Here is a 21,532-nt window from a genome sequence, read left to right on the forward strand (position 1 = left end):
TTTTTCGGTTACTGTGCCATTTGCATGGGAGGAGAGAGTTTCAATGAGAAAGCCAACAGAGGAAGAGAGGTCTATTAATTAGTCTACAAATTAAACATGTCTGATGTATTTGAAGATTAGAAGGTAATTTATGATTTTAGCAAGAGGAGTTTTGGTGAAATGATAAACACAAGAGCTATATTAGCAAGCACTTTTTCATATATTTTAGTATAAGATTATCAATAATGTTATTAAATTTGTCATAATTTGCTGTATCTGCATTTTTTAAAAACATAGAATGAAATTTTTTTGAAAGTAAAATGGTATAAATTATAGGGATTAATACGTCATTAATTACATAAAATGAAATCTTTAAGAATTGATACTTAATTTTTCTAATTTAGGTTCATACTTTGGAAACAGAAGATCTTATGCAGAAAATACAGGCGCATCAAATTTTACCTTTGGTACAAGCTCATCTTCTGCACGAGACACTAATTATCCTCAGAACCTAAAAACTCCATTGTCTGCTAGAAATCCCCAGAGATCAGGTTATAGAAGTTGTACACCTCAAGTGGGATATTCAGGTAAAATGAGTAGAAGATGGCCAAAGATGATGTTTTGAAACTCTTAAAGTTTTATAAATTACAAATTAGGTGGTTAGATCTATTTGAAGTTGTTTATAACTAATAATATGGATTATTGAAAATACATCAATTTACCCATATTCATAATTTGGGGCTAGGTTAATAAGCTTACATAGTTTCTAATATTTGTTAATAAGTGTATGACTACATTATTTAAGCCATTCAAACAATAAAACACAAGAAAGAGAAAGCTCTCCTTTTATACATTGTTGTTGTTAGGTGCCATCCTGTTGGTTCCCACTCATAGTGACTCTGTGTACAACAGAATAAAACACTGCCCAGTCCTGTGCCATCCTCACAATCATTGCTATTCTTGAGCACATTATTGCAGCCACTGTGCTGTCAGTCCATCTGGCTGGGGGTCTTCCTGTCTTTCGCTGACCCTCTACTTTACCAAGCATGATGTCCTTCTCCAGGGCCTGGACCCTCATGATAACATGTCCAAAGTACATGAGATGAAGTCTTGCCATCTTTGCTTCTAAGAAGCATTCTGGTTGTACTTCTTTCATAAGACATGATGTAATCTAGAAGTTGATCCTCATACTATTGAGTGTTTTCCTTATTAATCCTTCAATTTTAATTTCTAACCTAAGTCTGCTAGATTTTCTTAAAGGGTAAATGGATGAAATAGATATCCATTATATGAATTTCTCTAAGGTACACACTTAGCAATGAAATTGCTTAGTCATAGGGTGTGTGATTTATGAATTTACAAGATAACGAGAGATTGTTTTTCAAAGTGGTTCTACTCATGTACACTGTTATTAGCAACATATGAGAGTTCTTACTGACCTACTGGACCAGTAAATAACATCATGATAAATGGACAAAAGATGGAAGTTGTTAGGGATTTAATTTTACTTAAATCCATAATCAACAGCCATGGAAGCAGCAGTCAAGAAATCAAAAGGCACATTGCATTGGGCAAATCTGCTGCAAAAGACCTCTTTAAAGCTTTAAAAAACAAAGGTGTCACCTTGAAGACTAAGGTGCGCCTGACCCACACCATGGTGCTTTCAGTCACCTCGTATGCGTGTGAAAGCTGGGCAATGAATAAAGAAGACCGAAGAAGAATCGATGCCTTTGAATTCTGGTGTTGGTGAAGAATATTGACTATACCATGGACTGCCATAAGAAAGAACTATCTGTCTTGGAAGAAGTACAGTCAAAATGCTCCTTAGAAGCAAAGATGGCGACACTTCATCTCACGTACTTTAGACATGTTATCAGGAGGGTCCAGTCCCTGGAAAGGAGCTTCATACTTGGTAAAGTAGAAGGTCATCGAAAAAGAGGAAGACCCTGAAGGAGATGGACTGACACAGTGGCTGCAACAATGGGCTCAAGCATAACAATTATGAGAATGGCACAGGACCAGGCAGTGTTTCCTCCTGTTGTACATAGTGTTGCTATGAGTCAGAAGTGACTCAACGGCACCTAAAAAAACACCTGATTTACATATTTTCCAACAGTTGATGTTGTCAGACTTTTGTTATTTACCAATCTAGCAGTCATAAAATAGTATCTTAGTATAGTCTGAATTTGAGTTTGTCATTGTCGTTGTTAGGTGCTGTTGAGTCGGTTCCGACTCATAGCAACCCTATGCACAACAGAACAAAACATTGCCTGGTCCTGCGCCATCCTTACAATCATTGTTATGCTTGAGCTCATTGTTGCAGCCACTGTGTCGATCCACCTCATTGAGGGTCTTCCTCTTTTCTGCTGACCCTGTACTATGCCAAGCGTGATGTCGTTCTCCAGGGACTGATCCCTCCTGAAAACATGTCCGAAGTATGTAAGATGCAGTCTCGCCATTCTTGCTTCCAAGGAGCATTCTGGTTGTACTTCTTCTAAGACAGATTTGTTCGTTCTTTTGGCAGTCCGTGATATATTCAATATTCTTCGCCAACACCCAAATTCAAAGGCGTCAAATCTTCTTCAGTCTTCCTTATTCATTGTCCAGCTTTCACATGCATATGATGCAATTGAAAATACCATGGCTTGGGTCAGGTGCACCTTAGTCTTCAAGGTGACATCTTTGCTCTTCAACACTTTGAAGAGGTCCTTTGCAGCAGATTTACCCAATGCAATACGCCTTTTGATTTCTTGACTGCTGCTTCCATGGCTGTTGATTGTGGATCCAAGTAAAATGAAATCCTTGACAACTTCAATCTTTTCTCCATTTATCATGATGTTGCTCATTGGTCCAGTTGTGAGGACTTTTGTTTTCTTTATGTTGAGGTGTAATCCATACTGAAGGCTGTGGTCTTTGATCTTCATTAGTAAGTGCTTCAAGTCTTCTTCACTTTCAGCAAGCAAGGTTGTGTCATCTGCATAACGCAGGTTGTTAGTGAGTCTTGCTCCAATCCTGATGCCCCATTCTTCTTCATATAGCCCTGCTTCTCGTATTATTTGTTCAGCATACAGATTAAATAGGTATGGTGGAAGAATGCAACCCTGATGCACACCTTTCCTGACTTTAAACCAATTGGTATCCCCTTGTTCTGTCCGAACAACTGCCTCTTGATCTATGTAAAGGTTCCTCATGAGCACAGTTAAGTGTTCTGGAATTCTCATTCTTCGCAGTGTTATCCATAGTTTGTTAGGATCCACACAATCAAAAGCCTTTGCATAATCAATAAAACACAGGTAAACATCCTTCTGGTAATCTCTGCTTTCAGCCAGGATCCAACTGACATCAAGAATGATATCCCTTGTTCCACGTCCTCTTCTGAAATCGGCCTGAATTTCTGGCAGTTCCGTGTTGATAAACTGCTGCAGGCATTTTTGAATGATCTTCAACAGAATTTTGCTTGCGTGTGATATTGATGATGTTGTTCTATAAAAATGAGTTTACCTGATTACTAATGAGGTTGACTATCTTTTTGTGTACCTTCTGGCTGTGTATTTTTCCTTTCCTATGAAATGACTACATGTCTTTTCCTATTTTTTTTTAGTTTATTTTTCTTGGTTTGTAGTAATTCTTTATGTATTCTGGATACGAAATGTTTTGATCTTCATTTCTATTGTATATATCTTCTTTAGGTTTGTGGTTTGTATTTTTCCTTTATAATGTCTTTTGATGAACAGAAGTTCTTAACTTTACATAGTTTTTCATAAATATTCTGTATCTGCTTGGGAAGAATAGGGCTTTTATAGTCATGTATGTGTGTGTGTCTATTGGGTCATTTAAAAATTGTGTTGTTTGCATTGTGCTAGAGTACCTAGCCAGAGCAATTAGGCTAGACAAAGAAATAAAGGGCATCTGGATTGGCAAGGAGGAAGTAAAATTATCTCTATTTGCAGATGACATGGTCTTATACACAGAAAACCCTAAGGAATCCTCCAGAAAACTACTGAAACTAATAGAAGAGTTTGGCAGAGTCTCGAGTTATAAGATAAACATACAAAAATCACTTGGATTCCTCTACATCAACAAAAAGAACATCGAAGAGGAAATCACCAAATCAATACCATTCACAGTAGCCCCCGAGAAGATAAAATACTTAGGAATAAATCTTACCAAAGATGTAAAAGACCTATATAAAGAAAACTACAAAGCACTACTACAAGAAACTAAAAAGGACCTACATAAGTGGAAAAACATACCTTGCTCATGGATAGGAAGACTTAACATAGTAAAAATGTCTATTCGACCAAAAGCCATCTATACATACCATGCACTTCTGATCCAAATTCCAATGACATTTTTTAATGTGATGGAGAAACAAATCACCAACTTCATATGGAAGGGGAAGAAGCCTCGGATAAGTAAAGCATTGATGAAAAAGAAGAAGAAAGTGGGAGGCCTCACTCTACCTGATTTTAGAACCTATTATACAGCCACAGTAGTCAAAACAGTCTGGTACTGGTACAACAACAGACACATAGACCAATGGAACAGACTTGAGAACCCAGATATAAATCCATCCACATATGTGCAGCTGATATTTGACAAAGGCCCAGAGTCAGTTAATTGGGGAAAAGATAGCCTTTTTAACAAATGGTGCTGGCATAACTGGATATCCATGTGCAAAAAAATGAAACAGGACCCATACCTCACACCATGCACAAAAACTAACTCCAAGTGGATCAAAGACCTAAACATAAAGACTAAAACAATAAAGATCATGGAAGAAAAAATAGGGACAACGTTAGGAGCCCTAATACAAGGCATAAACAGAATACAAAACATTACCAAAAAAGACGAAGAGAAACCCGATAACTGGGAGCTCCTAAAAATCAAACACCTATGCTCATCTAAAGACTTCACCAAAAGAGTAAAAAGACCACCTACAGATTGGGAAAGAATTTTCAGCTATGACATCTCCGACCAGTGCCTGATCTCTAAAATCTATATGATTCTATTAAAACTCAACCACAAAAAGACAAACAACCCAATCAAGAAGTGGGCAAAGGATATGAACACGCACTTCACTAAAGAAGATATTCAGGCAGCTAACAGATACATGAGAAAATGCTCTCGATCATTAGCCATTAGAGAAATGCAGATCAAAACTACGATGAGATTCCATCTCACTCCAACAAGGCTGGCATTAATTCAAAAAACACAAAATAATAAATGTTGGAGAGGCTGCAGAGAGATTGGAACTCTTATACACTGCTGGTGGGAATGTAAAATGGTACAACCACTTTGGAAATCTATCTGGCGTTTTCTTAAAAAGTTAGAAATAGAACTACCATACAACCCAGAAATCCCACTCCTTGGAATATACCCTAGAGAAATAAGAGCCTTTACACGAACAGATATATGCACCCCCATGTTTATTGTGGCTCTGTTTACAATAGCAAAAAGCTGGAAGCAACCAAAGTGTCCATCAATGGATGAATGGTTAAATAAATTGTGGTATATTCACACAATGGAATACTACGCATAGATAAAGAACAGTGACGAATCTGTGAAACATTTCATAACATGGAGGAACCTGGAAGGCATTATGCTAGCGAAATTAGTCAGAGACAAAAGGACAAATATTGTGTAAGACCACTATTATAAGATCTTGAGAAATAGTATAAACTGAGAAGAACACATACTTTTGTGGTTATGAGGTGGGGAGGGAGGGAGGGTGGGAGAGGGTTATTTACTGTTTAGTTAGTAGATAAGAACTACTTTAGGTGAAGGGAAGGACAATACTCAATATACGGAAGGTCAGCTCAACTGGACTGGACCAAAACCAAGGAAGTTTTTGGGATAAACTGAATGCTTCAAAGGTCAGCGGAGCAAGGGCGGGAGTTTGGGGACTATGGCTTAAGGGGACTTCTAAGTCAATTGGCAAAATAATTCTATTATGAAAACATTCTATATCCCTCTTTGAAATGTGGCATCTGGGGTCTTAAATGCTAACAAGCGGCCATCTAAGATGCATCAATTGGTCTCAACCCACCTGGATCAAAGGAGAATAAAACACCAAGGTCACACGATAACTATGAGCCCAAGAGACAGAAAGGGCCACAGGAACCAGAGACTTACATCATCCTGAGACCAGAAGAACTAGATGGTGCCCGGCCACAACTGATGACTGCCCTGACGGGGAGCACAACAGAGAACCCCTGAGGGAGCAGGAGATCAGTGGGATGCAGACCCCAAATTCTCCTAAAAAGACCAGACTTAATGGTTTGACTGAGACTAGAGGAATCCCGGCGGTCATGGTCCCCAAACCTTCTGTTGGCCCGGGACAGGAACCATTCCCAAAGACAACTCATCAGACATGGAAGGGACTGGACAATGTGTAGGAGAGGGAAGCTGATGAAGAGTGAGCTACTTGTATCAGGTGGACACTTGAGACTGTGTTGGCATCTCCTGTCTGGAGGGGAGATAGGAGGGTAGAGAGGGTTAGAAACTGGCAAAATTGTCACGAAAGGAGAGACTGGAAGGGCTGACTGATTAGGGGGAGAGTAAGTGGGAGTATGGAGTAAGGTGTATATAAGCTTATATGTGACAGACTGACTTGATTTGTAAACGTTCACTTAAAGCTCAATAAAAATTATTAAAAAAAAATTGTATTGTTTAAATCTTCTCTATCAGTACTGATTTTTTTGTCTATTCTGTCAATTATTGCGAGAGGTACGTTAAAGTCTCCTGTTATGATTGTGAATTTGTCTGTTTTTACTTATAGTACTATTAATTTTTTGTATTACGTATTTTGAAACATTTTAGTAGGAGTGTAAAAATTTAGAATTGTTTTATTTTACAGGTGAATCAAATTTTTTTTCACTATGAAATGACCCTTTTTATCTCTGGATATACTTATTGCCTTAAAACTTATTTTGTCTGCATTTGCTATAGCAGCACTGCTTTTATGTTGGTTAATGTTTGTATGGTATATGTTTTTCCATTTTTTTTTACTTGCAGTCTTTTAGATAGAAAAATGATCCCAAGGGAAAGTTGGCTACTTGTGCTAGGCTTCCCTGTCTGGATTCATGTAGTTACTTGTATCTTGGCCCAGAAATTCCTTAATATCTTTTTGCTGTCTAATACTTTAAAAAATTAAATTGGAAGTGTCAGTATGACCTCATATTTTAATAGCTTTATTAAGGTCTGATGGACATACAGTAAGCTGCACATATTTAAAGTGTACAAATTGAGACGTCCACACATATTCATAAAACTCTTTAATGCTTTTAAGAAGGTCTTTTGTTTTTTTGTAAGTTTGTTTATACTATGTCTAGGAGTTTATTGTCTTTAGTGGAAATAACTGATTGAAATAACCTGTCCACCATTACCAGAAGCAGAAGTCAGAATTCTTATTTTTAATGGAGCCAAATTTATCAGTGTTTTCTTTTATCATTATTGCTTTTTGTATCTTGTTTAGAAACTTCATCTTTGTCCTAGATCAAAAGGATATTCTCCCATTTTTTTTTCCCAAGAGTTTTGAAGTTTTGCTTTTCATGACTAAGTTTTCAATCTACCTGGAATTAATTTTTTTTTTTATAACATGAGGTAGGAGGTCAGTTTCATTTTTTCCCCGTAGAGATAATTTGTATTTCTTGATTATCTTTCCTTTGTTACTGACTTGTAGTGCTACCTTTTTCATTTATCATAGGCCCACATATGTATGGTTCTGTTTCTAGCTCTTTTATTTTCCATGGGTTGTTATATCTATCTCTGTGCCAATATCATACTGCCTTTATCTTGAAAATAAGTGCTGATATCTAGCAAGGAAGTGCTACTACCCTCACCCTCCACTGGCCACCTTATTCTTCTTCAGAATAGTCTTGACTCTTCTTGGGCCTTTGCTCTTCCATATTAATTACTGACTAGTTTATCAAGTTACACACACAAACACCTCCCCCTGCCCCCCACAAAACCATTGAGATTTTGATTGGAATTATGCTATCTCTGAGTCAATAGATTCTTTTAGGGATAATTGAAATATTGAATCTTTCTATCATGAACAAGAGATATCTCTACATTTGCTTAGGTCTTATTAGTGTTTTTTCATAAAGTTTTATAATTCTCTGCAAAGAAGTTTTATACATTTTTATTAGATTTATTGCTGTGGTACGTTTATTATTTTTGTGTCTATTATACTGTCTTTAAAAAAATTACATTCCCTAAATGTTTACAGCTGGTAAATAGAAATACAATTGATTTTTGTTTATTGATTTTTATAGTCAGCCACTTATTATTTCTAATGGTTTTTGATCCCCATTTCTCTTAAGATCAGGTTCAAATTTCTTGACGTAGTTAATGAGGGACTGAGTGATCTCACTCTAGCCAGCCTTTCTGGCATCATCTCAGACCACTCTCTTATATTCTGTGTTTCAACCATTTTGAACTTTTTCCCAGTACCTTAAACATTGTACCTCACCCTCAGGCCTTTGTTCATGCCGTTTCCTTTGATTAGAAAACTTTCTTTCCCTATTCATATGGCCAACTACTATTTATTCTTCAAGCATAAGCTTAGAAAAAGGAGCCCTTGTGGCTCAGTGGTTAAGCATTTCACTGCCACCTGATTCAAACCTACCAACCGCTCTGCAGGAGAAAGATATGGCAGGCTGGCTTCTGTAAAGACTGCAGCCTTGGAAACCGTATGGGACAGTTCTACCCTGTCCTATAGGGTTACTATGAGTTGAAATTGACTCAACATCAATGGACTAATGGGTAAGTTCACATGTTAGTTCTTTTAGAAAATCTTTTGTGACCCTTGAAAACCTAAGTTAACTGTCCCTGCTATGTGCTCCCATTTTACTCTGTATTTTTCTAAAATTGCTATTTTAATTTCTGTCTTCTCTGCTGGACTATAAATTTCATAAAGGCAGAAATTAGCATCTGGATCCAATTAAAAGATAGAACCATACAGCGATTAAACAGGGGAAGTACAAGAAATTGTTAAACTATCATAAAAGAGTAGACTTAAAATATTAAAAAACTCTTTATGACAACTTAGGGCTGAGCGGAAGTACTCAGGGAAGGACAAATTCGGAAAGGGATCCCACCATGGGCTCTGTCTCAAGGCTGGGGTTCAGATCACACTGGAGAAGCTGTAATTGAACTGCCACTGAATGGCTGAGCCTGCTGGTTCCTAGGCCAGAGGTGACCTGCAGTCCCAGGGCAAACAGAAGGCAGGCAGGGTAGGTGAGTGGCATGTGGGTGTGCAGGTCTCTCTGTCAGGAGGACTATGGCATTAAGAAGACTGTGGGAGACAAACTTTGGAAGAGGATGAAATAGCAGAGGGAATCAGGACAGCAGTGCAGGCAGAGGGCCTAGAGTGCAGGATGTTTGTATAGAAATGACAGTGGGAAAGTGATCATTATGCCATGCTGGGGCTCAGATTGATGAGGGATAGCACGTTCTGGGTGGGTAGCTGGCACAGAGCACCACTGTTGTTCTTATACCCACACTGCTGACCCACCGTGCTGCAGCTGGAAAATGCAGTTGAGCCTTTTCATCCTGCAAAGTTCTTTTCCCACTGTCCTCTGCTGAGAAAGCTTAGCATCATGCTCACTTTCAAGGACAAATGCTTGAAGGAATTTCATCCATTACTGCCGAATTTATATTGAAGGGTAAATTTAGAGCGGAGAGACAATAAATTGATAACTGGCATAGTCCATCCCTTTGGCCACTCAGTTTCCATATATATCCTTCATGTGTTTGGACTTCCTTAAAACAACTTGAAATTTGTATCTAACCAGGTACATCTATCTTTTTTACCAGTGAAGAAGTTCTCACTCATCCCCAAAATGGGAAGACTCGTAGTCCCAATATTCATCCATCATAGGCTGTATTATCTCTAATTCAGTCACAATCCACTAAATATTCTGTTACCTAAAGACTAAATTGTAAAGTTAACCTTCAATATCTTGTGTACAATTTTTTTTTTTAAACAGAAAGGGGAGAGAAGAATAAAGTTGTTAATATACATAAATGTTGTTCTTAGTTGCCATTGAATTGATTCTGACTCATGGTGACACCAGGTGTGCAGAGTAGAGCTGCTCCATAAGGTGTGACCTTTCAGAAACAGATTGCCAAGAAGCAAAAGCCTGTCTTCTGAGGTGCCTCTTTTGGCTAGTAGTTGAACACTTAACTGTTTGTACTAGCCAGGGACTCCATAGTATATACAAATAAACACATGCATATAACAGGCACAGAGAAAATATGTAAAGCTGCTATAGTCTTCGTTTCTGTCATGAAGTCATAGTTGATATCTCTGGCTTCCTTCTTTATGTATCTGTTATGGATTGAATTGTGTCCCTCCAAAATATCTGTCAACTTGGCTAGGTTATGATTACCTTGTATGATTGTCTATCATTTTATCTTCTGATGTGATTTCCCTATATGTTGTAAATTCCATCACTATGATGTAATAAGATGGATTAGCAGCAATTATATTGATGAAGTCTACAAGATTAGGTGGTGTCTTAAGCCAGTCTTTGTTGAGATATAAAAGAGAGAAGCGAGCAGAGAGACATGGGGACCTCATACCACCAAGAATGTGGTGCTGGGAGCAGAGCTTGTCCTTTGGACCTGAGGTTCCTGCACCGAGATGCTCCCAGACCAAGGGAAGACTGATGGCAAGGGCCTTCCTCTAGTCGAAGAGAGAGAAAGCTTTGCCCTGGAGCTGGCACCCTGAATTCGGACTTCTAGCCTACTGGACTGTGAGAGAATAAACTTTTCTTTGTTAAAGCATCCACTTATGGTATTTCTGTTACAGCAGCTCCAGATGACCAAGACAGAATATGGTACCAGGAGTGGGGTGCTACTTCCTGAAATTTGGAAGTAGTTTTGTAACTGTGAATGGATGGAGGACTCAGAAAGGAAGTGAGGAGAACTGTTAACACCGGAGACGGCGCGAATGGTGAAAAGTAGCAGCAGAGGACCGGCAGCAGCAGAACCAGAAGACCAGCACCAGACAGCCCTGGAGCTGACCCACAGAACAAGAGAGCCGAGTGCCTTGGCACAGGAGGCTTCCTGGCAGAGCAGGGTGCCTCCAGGCCCTTATCAGTGGAGCTAGGCTTGCTGACCCACAGAGCAAGACAGCTTAGTGTCTTCTGGCTGCAGTTTACTGGCAGAGTGGGATGCCTACAGGCACTTATTGGTGGAGCTACAGAGCTTTGGAACACTTGCCTCAGGAGGGCAGATGTGGGCATGAGGGCCGAGGAGCCAAGAGGCCAAGAAACCAGAAAGCAGAAGCTGAAGAGACGGGGAACACAGGAAGCCGAGCTGGACCTCTGGGGTTTCAAAGGGTGGAGCCATGGCCCTGGTGTTTCTAAGAGAAGCTGCCAACCAGATGGACTTGGAGAATGGTGCTCCTAAAGCTGAGAGAGCAGAGTTGCTGTCCCAATGGGCCTGGAAAGTGGAGCTGAAGCCCAGGGCCAAGGGGCCTTCACTCATAATCTGGAGAGTGTGGCTAATACCTAGAGTCTGAACGGCAGACTCAGAGAGCAGAGGATTATTTTCAACCCTTGAGGGCAAATGTAATGTGTTCTGCTAACTTCCTTGGTGCCTGCTATGCCTTCTTTCTCTCCAATTTCTCCCATTTATAATGAAAACATCTAGCTTGTGCTTGCTCTGTCATTTTACTTTGGAAGCAGATAACTTGTATTCTAGATTTCACAGATGAAGAGGAATTTTTGGATTTTGGACTTGGAACTGAGTTAAGACTTTTTATAATACGATGGGGTGAATATGTTTTACATGTGGCAAGGACATGAATTTTGGGGGGGCCAAAGGGTAGAATGTCATAGATTGAATTGTGTCCCTCCAAAATATCTGTCAACTTGGCTAGGTTGTGATTCCCTTGTATGATTGCCTATCATTTCATCTTCTGATGTGATTTCCCTATATGTTGTAAATCCTATTACTATGATGTAATATGATGGATTAGTGGCAGTTATATTGATGAGGTCTACAAGATTAGGTAGTATCTTAAGCCAATCTCTTTTGAGATATAAAAGAGAGAAGCCAGCAGAGAGACATGGGCACCTCATACCACCCAGAAAGCAGTGCTGGGAGCAGAGCTCGTCCTTTGGACCTGAGTTTCCTGTGCTAAATTGCTCTCAGACCAAGGGAAGATTGACGACAAGGACCTTCCTCCAGAGCTGACAGAGAAATCCTTCCCCCGGAGATGGCACCTTGCATTTGAACTTCTAGCCTATAGGACTGTGATAGAATAAACTTCTCTTTGTTAAAGCCATCCTCTTGTAGTATTTCTGTTATAGCAGCACTAGATGACAAAGACAGTATCCATCCTATATTTCCCTACTCTCAGCCAGAAGCTTAGCTGCTCTGGGTTTTTTACCTGGTGGAGTGACTCAAACTATCATTTATGAAGGATCTAAGTTCTCAGTCATCCTGCCACTTTTTTTGGTTGTTGTAGTTTTCCACTGGAGTGTTAATGGTGCGGCGGTTGACTTTGGCTGCTAACTGAAAGGTCGACAGTTTGAATCCACCAGCTGCTCCTTGGAAACTGTATGAGGCAGTTCTCCTCTGTCCTATAGGGTCACTGTGTGTTGGAATTGACTCAATTACAACAGGTTTGGTTTTTGGCTTTGGTTTAGTTTTCGGCTTTGGTTTAGTTTTCCATTAACCTTTATATCGCAGTAGGAAGACGTGCTCCAGAGACTCCCTGGGTTCAGATATAGTCCTCTTTGCTTCCATTGTGTCTAGCAACATGATTTCCATTTGGTAATCAGGACCAATAATGCAAGCCAGTGGATTAACCCCCTCTTTTTTTTTTTTTGCCTGTTGGCTCAGTAGCATAAATAAGAAGCCCCAAATGGCCAGATGGCAGTCTCATCTTCCAATTCAGTAGAACTGTTGTTGTGTTACTGGTGAAGCCATTACTGCCTTGGGGGCAACGATCTCTAAACAAGCAGAGCTCAAAGTTACCAGGACAGGCAGCAAAAATTATTCAAGTGGGTTAGTATTTGTCATAGTGAGAGGAGCCACTCCCATTTCCACCCCTTGATTCCCAGACTTGTGTATTCTGGCAGTGGTCATCTGGCTAGCATCATTTAATGGTCTCTCATTCAATAAACCACATCCTGTAAGATAGAGCCCCATGCTTTTAGGATGTTGTTTCCCATTTGACTCTATAGCTGAGTCTTCAGTAAGCCATTCCATCTTTTAGTTACACCAGCCACTTCTAGATGATGAAGTATATGGTAAAATCAGCTGATTCCATGGACATGAGCCCATTGATATGCTTCCTTTGCTGTGAAATAAATTCCATGGTAAGACACAATACTGTATGGAATGCCGTGATGGTTGAAAAGGCATTCTGTGAGTTCACAGATGGTAATTCTGACATAAGCATTATGGACAGGAAGGCAAATCTATATCTAGAATACGTGTCTATCCCAGTGAGGACAAATGTTTACTCCCTCTATGGTGTGATCACGTAATCAGCCTGCCACCAGGTAGCAGACTGGTTCACCTGAGAAATGGTGCCATACTGTGGACACAATATTGGTCTCGACTGTTGGCAGATTAGCCACTCAGCAGTAGCATTAGCCAGCTCAGCCTTGGTAAGGGGAATTCCATGCCATTGAGCCCATGCATAGCCTTCATTCCTGCCACTATGGACACTTTATTCATGGGTCCATTGAGGAAGAAGCACTGGGGTAACTGGGGTAAGAAACTGGCTGATATCCACAGAGAAAATTATTTTGTCCACATAATTATAGAGTCTCCTCTGTAATGGATAGCCTTTGATGGGCATTCACATGGGACACAAATGTTTTCACAGTTTTCGAGAGGTCCATTCTCAGAGGCCCGTCCACATATCTCTTCCCCAAATTTCCATGTCACCAGTCTTCCAATTTTGTTTATTCCAAGTCTCTGACCATTCAGCTAAAGAGTTAGCAATGGCCCATGAACGAGTATAGATCTGTACCTCTGGCCATCGTTTACTTCAGACATGGTGGGCAGCCAAATTTACTGCTCCAAGATTTTTCGTAGGTGAAATATTAAAACGAACAAAAAAACTGAAAAGATTACAAGAAAATAGGAATGAATATCAAATATCTCAATGGAAGAAGAGTTTCTTATTAGAAAATCAATGGAAGAAATTATAAAGGAGAAGATTGTTTATACAAAAATAGAAATCTTTGGGGTTGCAAAAAAAATCAAGATTGGTAGCAAATATAAATTACCGTCATTGATTTATAAAGTTATCATAAAAACAGATTGAAAAACATTAAGACCCAATAAAAATTGTATAAAAGGGATATAAACAGATGATTTTCACAAGAGAAAATATAGATACCAACTGGATATGTGAAGGAACCCTGGTGGCATAGTGGTTAAGAGGTAGGCTTCTAACCATTTGAATCCAGCAGCTGCTCATTGGAAACCCTATGGGGCAGTTCTACTCTGTCATGTAAGGTTGTGCTATGAGTCTGAAATCGACTCGACAGCAACAGGTTTTTTTGGTTTGGATATGTGAAATCATGTTTGATTTCTGTAGTCATTAAAAAAATGCATTTAAGGATCAATCCATTAAGTTAGCAATAATAATGTTTCAGAAGAGCATCATGGTGAGGATACAACAAGATTGGCCTTTCTTATAAACCACTGAGGGAACACAAATTGGTGCAAAATTTTTCAAAAGAAATTTGGAAGTATCTGTTGAGATCCTTAAAAATAGTCATTCCTTTTTGCCCTGGTAATTTGACTCTTTAGGATCCATTTTAAGGAAATAATAAGAAATCCACAAAAAAGTTTCATGTACTAAGATGTTCATTATAATATTATTTATGACAGAGAGTTAACAGAGTAAATGTTACTTGAGAAGTTCAGGGGAGATATGTTCCGAGCATACTGAATTTCCACCAGAAGTTGGTATTATCTTCCGATTAAAAACAGGAAGGACATCTCTATTACAGTTATAGTAGAGTTTAAGCTGACTTCTACAGACCTAACATAAACTTCACCATCATTTGTAACATTGCTTTCACGAGGAAAAGTTTCTGAGATCTAAACAATAGATTTTTAAATAAACTCTGAAGTTGACTACTGACTCAGCATAAATGCATATGTATATTTATAGGCATTATAATAAAAGACTATAAGAGAAAAAAGGAATCTAGGTCAGAGAGGGAAAGGAGAGGGGGAAAGAGATGAATTTAAAGGTTGAAAAGGGAATAAAATATACTTTTGCTTCTTTGAAAGTAAAATTTAAGATGTTTTTAGTCTGACTTTTTTTAACCAGAAATAATGTTCTATATTTAAACAACTGCAGATTATTTACAAAACACTTCTGTATTATTGTATTTCATTCTTGCAATAGCCTTATGACATAGGTATTGGTATTTCTAGTTTGCAGTGAAGAAATGGTAGCTTTAGAAAGGTTAAACGACTTATCTGAACATTCATAGTTTGTAAAGCACATATCTGAAAATTAGCAGTTATGTAGTGGTTAAGAGCACTGACTTGGAACCAGGCTATTTGGGTGCCAGTTCTGACTCTACCAGGTCCCTCCTTACCTCAGTCTTCTTATTAGTAAATGGGGGAAAAATAGTTTATCAGATAGGATTTTTGTGACAATTAAATGAGTTAATCTAAGTAAAGAATTTAGAATATTCTTGGCATGTAGTATTTAATAAGTGTTGGTTATTTTGTTATAATTTTTACTTACACTTTACACAAGTATCTCATAATAAGAATTTATAATTGTATATATATATATTTTTATAAAATATATTCATTTATATTATCCCATTGATTCTTCCAGCCAGCTTTTTAGTTAGGCAGGACAGTTATTTTATTACATTTTGTGATTTATTATTATATTATGAAAAAATCTGCCCAAACTCAAATAGCTTTTAAATGACACAGTAAGGTAAATAATCTAGGTTTTTTGCCCCCAAATTCAGTGTTCCTTTTATGATTCCATTCCAGTAAAATAAGACAATGTGTTATTTATTAATTATAATTTTAAAGTTAAGTTTTGGTGAAATACTTGGATAATTGACATTTTTATTTTTTCTGGATAATGAAAAGTTCTTTTTTGAGAAGAAAAAAAGTTACTTCCTTGGTTACTAATAGGCGTGTCCTAGAGACTTGGTGCTATGAGATCTTAAGAAAAAAAACTAGAGATTATTATCATTAATGTTTTTTACATTTTCTTTATTTGAAAAATTTTAATAGTTACATCCTCATCTGCAGTTTCTGTGCATTCACCGTCAGTTATTGTAGCTGTTGTTGAAGGAAGAGGACTTGCCAGAGGCGAAATAGGAATGGCAAGTATTGATTTAAAAAACCCACAAATTATACTGTCCCAGTTTGCAGACAACACAACATATGCAAAGGTAAGTATTTATAATTGTAGAAAATCATTGATACAGTGTATGCAGGATTTGATGTCGTGCTTTTCTAGTTTACTTTTTTGGGAAAAAAAGGTTATCCACCATTGCTCCCATGTAGATGACTCTAAATTAAAATAAAATTGTTTTACATCTCATTTTTAATTTTAAAATGTATTTTTGTCCTAAAAAGAATGTCTTTTGCTGTTACTTAACAACTCCAATGTTTCTATTATATTAGTTTCTGAAATTAATATCTTCAAATTAATAATTCCTGGCCTCATTCTAAAAGTAATATAAATGATGGTGTTAACTCCAGATGTTTGTCTCAATGAACTGTATTTGAATTTTATTTTCCAGAGTTAAGGAAACCTGACATCTTAGATCAGTCTTAATTTATCTCTTTACTTCTTGTTTTCACATCTTATCTTGCCTTCATTTCACACACTTGTCATTAATTTGGGCCGCTGGCCTATCATCTTGGGAGCTTATGTGACCTACCTGGTAAAAGTAGTCTACCCCTAATTTCTTTAAATTTTAAAAAGTTATTTAAATCTATTACTATTATTTAAAAATTATACTTATTTTTTAATGATTAATTGTTTATTTCTTTCCCCCAAATTCCCTGAGTACCTAGGTCTTTTTTTTTCTAATATTTAATTTTTTAATATTCCTAACAACTTAAATGATGTTAGTACTTTATATTAACATCATTTCTGGGTATTTCACATTTTTATGCAGTTTTAAAAGAATAGAAAGAAAGTTTTTTAAAAACAGAAGTGCTAGGAAAATTGATTAAAAAGTTTCTGTGCCTAGAGTAGTTCTAAGAAATGTACATTATATGTGAGAAACACAGGGCATAAGGCAGATGTTTCTCATCTGTGTTTCTGTACTCCCAACTTAAAAGCTACATCTGGTGTTGCTATACTGATTGTATCATCATAGTTATGCTATTGAATGGCTTTATATTTTTTCGTAGAAACTGATAAAATACTGAGCAGAAGAATTTATTAAAAAAAAAAAACCATTATATTAGGAGTACGTATTTCAGAAGTTCAAATAAATTTTTGGGCTTAGAGCTATTTCACACTATTGTTAATAAAATATATCCTATGTTTATGATAATATTTTATATTTTGATTTATAGGATATATGTTTAATATATCATCATTAGAAATGTGTTTTGATTGAAATATATAATTAAGACAGTTGTAATTTTGTGCATTTATGACTTAATTTTAAGTACTTATCTTTTAAAATATGAAACATTGTTTTAGAGGACATCCTAAGCTTACATTTAAGAAATTGTATACTTAAACTATTTCAGGTGATCACTAAACTCAAAATTTTATCACCTTTGGAAATAATAATGTCAAATACTGCCTGTGTTGTGGGGAATTCAACCAAGTTATTTACTCTGATCACAGAAAATTTCAAGGTAATTAATTTTTATTCTCAATAGTAGCTTTTAGGAGCTACTTTTTTTAATTTAAGATCCGTTTTGTAATATCATGAAAAAGTTTTATTAACTTCATATTTAGTAGCCTAAAATTATTACTAAATACAAGTCCTAATCAAAGGAATTACATATTAATACAGATAATAATAATGACAGGAAATCCACTTGTTTAAGCTGGCACTCTTGATCTACTTTAAACAAAAGGAAAAATGTTTTAGGTAATCAGGAAATTTCACAGAATATACAGGGAGCAGACCCTTCAGAGAAAGCATAGGCCTTCTTAGGTATAAAAACCCCAGTTTTGTCCGAGTAGAACTATGCTCTGTAGTTTCAATGGCTGATTTTTCAAAAGTAGATTACCAAGCCTTTCTCCCAAGGTGCCACTGGGTGGACTCGAACTTTTTGCTCAGCAGCCAAGTGTGTTAACCATTTGTACCACCCAGGAACTCCCCCGCTAGGCATGTTGTTTGTTGTTAGCTGTCCTTGAGTTGGCCTCTGAGTTGTGTCAACCCTGTGGACAACAGAATCTGAATGTTGTGATCTATAGGGTTTTCACTGGCTGATCTTTGGAAGTAGATCTCCAGGCCTTTCTTCCTCCTTAGGCATAGCTTCCCATAAACTAGTTTCTCTGTTGTCAGTCTAGTTGAAGTTCTTGTCCTTATAGGGAATACCACCTATGAACAAATGCTTTTTCTTCCAGGAAATCTGATCTGTGTCACAGTCTTGTTTCACTTGCCACTGGTAGCACATAATGCTTCATGTTTAGCCTGCTACCCTAGCCTCCAGCTGTGGACCATGACACAGAAGTACTGTGGAACCTTATCCAACAAACTCTCACCACCTCTATAAAGGCTTCTCTATCATGAGCCCTGGTGGCGCAGTGGTTAAAGCACTCTGCTAACCTAAAGGTTGGTGGTTCAAACCCACCAGCCACTCTGCTGGAGAAAGATGTGGCAGTCTGCTTCCGTAAAGATTTATAGTCTTAGAAACCCTATGGGGCAGTTTTACTCTGTCCTACAGGGCCACTATGAGTTGGAATTGACTTGATGGCAGTGGCTTATCAGATAGATTATCTCTTCCCTCTAGCAAATCTGTGTTTGTGGAATGGGGTCTGTGATTGCAAACCAAGTAGACAGCTTTGCAGTTGGAATCATTCCTGAGGAGTGCAAATTATTTTCAAAATGTTATATTTTGTTACATTTGTAGACTTATCTTTTACTCTAACACATTTGGAACCAAGCTGAGATTTAGGGTCCAATGAGTTTCTTTTGGTTCTTACTATAGTCGGTATCTGCAGTTATCTGAGAGTTGTGGTACTATTAGAGATACTGTGTAGCTAAACTATCTTTCACCTGTTGCCAGAACTGCTCCCTATTCTAAATCTATTGTCTCTATTAGACTTCTCTTTATTCGTTTTTTCTTTCATACATTACTTCAAACTATTTTCATCACTCATATTAACATATTCCTTTTCAACTTTAGGTTTTTTGTTGTTGTTGTTGTTCTGATCAGGAGCACTAAGTGTTTTGGTCGTAAATAATAGAAGTCCACCTCCAAGCAGCTTAAACAAAAAAGGAAATTTACTGGCTTATGTAACTGGAAAGTTGAATGATTGTATAGATCCTATCCCCAGAATCATCCCCTCCCCCCTTTTTTTTTTTTGCTGCATGTTGGTTTCCTCCATGAGGTTTGAGAAGATGACTGCTCGTGGCTCCAGGCTGATGTCATCTCAGCTTAGTCAACCCAGAGGAAAAAGAACTTTCTTCCAGTTTCCACATATAAATCCCAGGGAAGGGTCCTGACTAGTTCGGCTTGGTTCCCGGTCCTACATTTTAGACAAATTGATATTGCTGAGTATAGAGGTACTATGATTGATTAATCCTGGGGCATGTGATTTTTCTTGTGGGATGGACACTGTAATTGACAGTCCTACCAGAACTACATGCAGTGTGGACTAGATGAGTCCTCCAAAGGCAAAAACAACATATACTCATGGCACTTGAGTTGTAAAGCAGTTTAACTTAGTTCTTAAGAATAGAGGAGTCAGATTGCCCTGGATTCAAATCCTGACTCTAAGTGTCTTTGAGCAAGTTCCTTAACCTCTTTGAGCTTTAGCTTTTTAAAATCAGTAAATAGAGACAATAATAATACCTACTTCCTAGAGAATTTCTGTTTTATATGGGGTGATCATAGATGGCCTCGCTGATAAGGTGACACCTGGGCAAAATCCTGAAGGAAGTGAGGGAGAGAGCCATGGAGATATTTGGGGTAAGAGAATTACAAGCAGAGGAAAAATCAATATTATTGTCATTATTATTGTTATTAATTACCACATTTACCATAAAAAGACCTTTATTAGATCAGAAGCAATGTGAATGAGTAGAAGGAACATGGACTTTGTGGTCAAAGACATCTAGGTTCCAGTCTTAGCTCTGAGACTTATTGACGGTATGATATTAGAAAAGTTACCTGACTTCTCAGAATTTACTTATTGGGAAATTGGGGTTAATAAGGCTTATATGGTTATGAAGATTAGATAAGGTAACTTTTAAAACAATCTTGGAACATAACAAATTACCTACCTACTCATGATTTTTGTTGTCTTATAGCTCTTTCATAGTCCATTGTTTTTATATTACCTTTCTTACTCATTACTTTTATTTAAAGTAGGTAAACCTTTTACTTTACTACTTCATGCTTTTTTCTGGTCTTTTTTAAAAATTCCATTTTTTTCCCTGTCTGTATTCTAAATAAATTAAATTTATCTCATGAAGGCAGCATTTCATAGGTCTCATAGGTGGAATTAGTATTTTCATCTTCCTCAGTTACCACGTTTTAAGGATCTAACTTTTCTCAGTTATGATAGAGTATGTAAGGCTGAGTGTAAAACCTGTGTGATGTTTTTGCTGTAGAATAAAATTACTAGAAGGCAGAGATTCTCATGCTAATTAATGTTTTATTATTGTACCTAACATAGCTCAGTTAATTAAACATTTATTCACCAACTACTATGTGCCGAAGAACGCTACCATGCAATAGAAATGAAAAATTTAAATGACATGTTATGTTTACTTTTGAGGAGCTCATGGTTTAATTGGATAAACAGATATATAAATACAAATTTGTAATTCAGTGTGATACATGCAATAATATAGATGTGTATAAAAGTAGTTTAGATTGGTGAGTGATTACTGATGGGGAGGAGAGGGTGATATCTGGGAAAGCTTTGTAGAGGAGGAGAAACTTGAGCAGAGTTTTAAAGATTGAAATAAATTTTTTTTTTCATGCAACCGTTGTCTAATAAGAGCTACAAACTGCGCTGTAATTCATTTACAAGGAAAATTACTTTCCTTTTGTAAATAACTGAGAAAACCTTTTTTATTTTACTGTGAAGAACAATAAAAAATAAACTTTAGACAATATTTAAGCCATCTACTCATGTGCCAGAATATGTTTAAGAATGCAATTTTGGGCAGGTGTTATGACTCTTAAAAATTTATTTTGAAATTAAAACTTCTTTTCAGAATGTTAATTTCACTACTATCCAAAGGAAATACTTCAATGAAACAAAAGGATTAGAGTACATTGAACAGTTATGCATAGCCGAATTCAGCACTGTCCTAATGGAGGTTCAGTCGAAGTAAGTCATGATTTAAGGGAAGTAATAAATCTCTGGTGTGGG

General features: G+C 37.3%; 1 protein-coding gene across 1 annotated transcript in view; it reads left to right on the forward strand.

Annotated features, from left to right (window-relative positions):
• Positions 1–21,532, forward strand: part of MSH4 (mutS homolog 4) — a 128,727-nt gene that overhangs the window by 10,296 nt on the left and 96,899 nt on the right. The window contains exons 2-5 of the mRNA XM_003411227.4: positions 384–566; positions 16,237–16,397; positions 17,719–17,829; positions 21,375–21,490. Of these exons, the coding sequence (XP_003411275.1) occupies positions 384–566; positions 16,237–16,397; positions 17,719–17,829; positions 21,375–21,490 (571 nt within the window). The remainder of the gene's footprint in view (positions 1–383; positions 567–16,236; positions 16,398–17,718; positions 17,830–21,374; positions 21,491–21,532) is intronic.

The sequence above is a fragment of the Loxodonta africana genome, chromosome 3, assembly GCF_030014295.1.
Source record: "Loxodonta africana isolate mLoxAfr1 chromosome 3, mLoxAfr1.hap2, whole genome shotgun sequence".
NCBI classification, from domain to species: domain Eukaryota; kingdom Metazoa; phylum Chordata; class Mammalia; order Proboscidea; family Elephantidae; genus Loxodonta; species Loxodonta africana.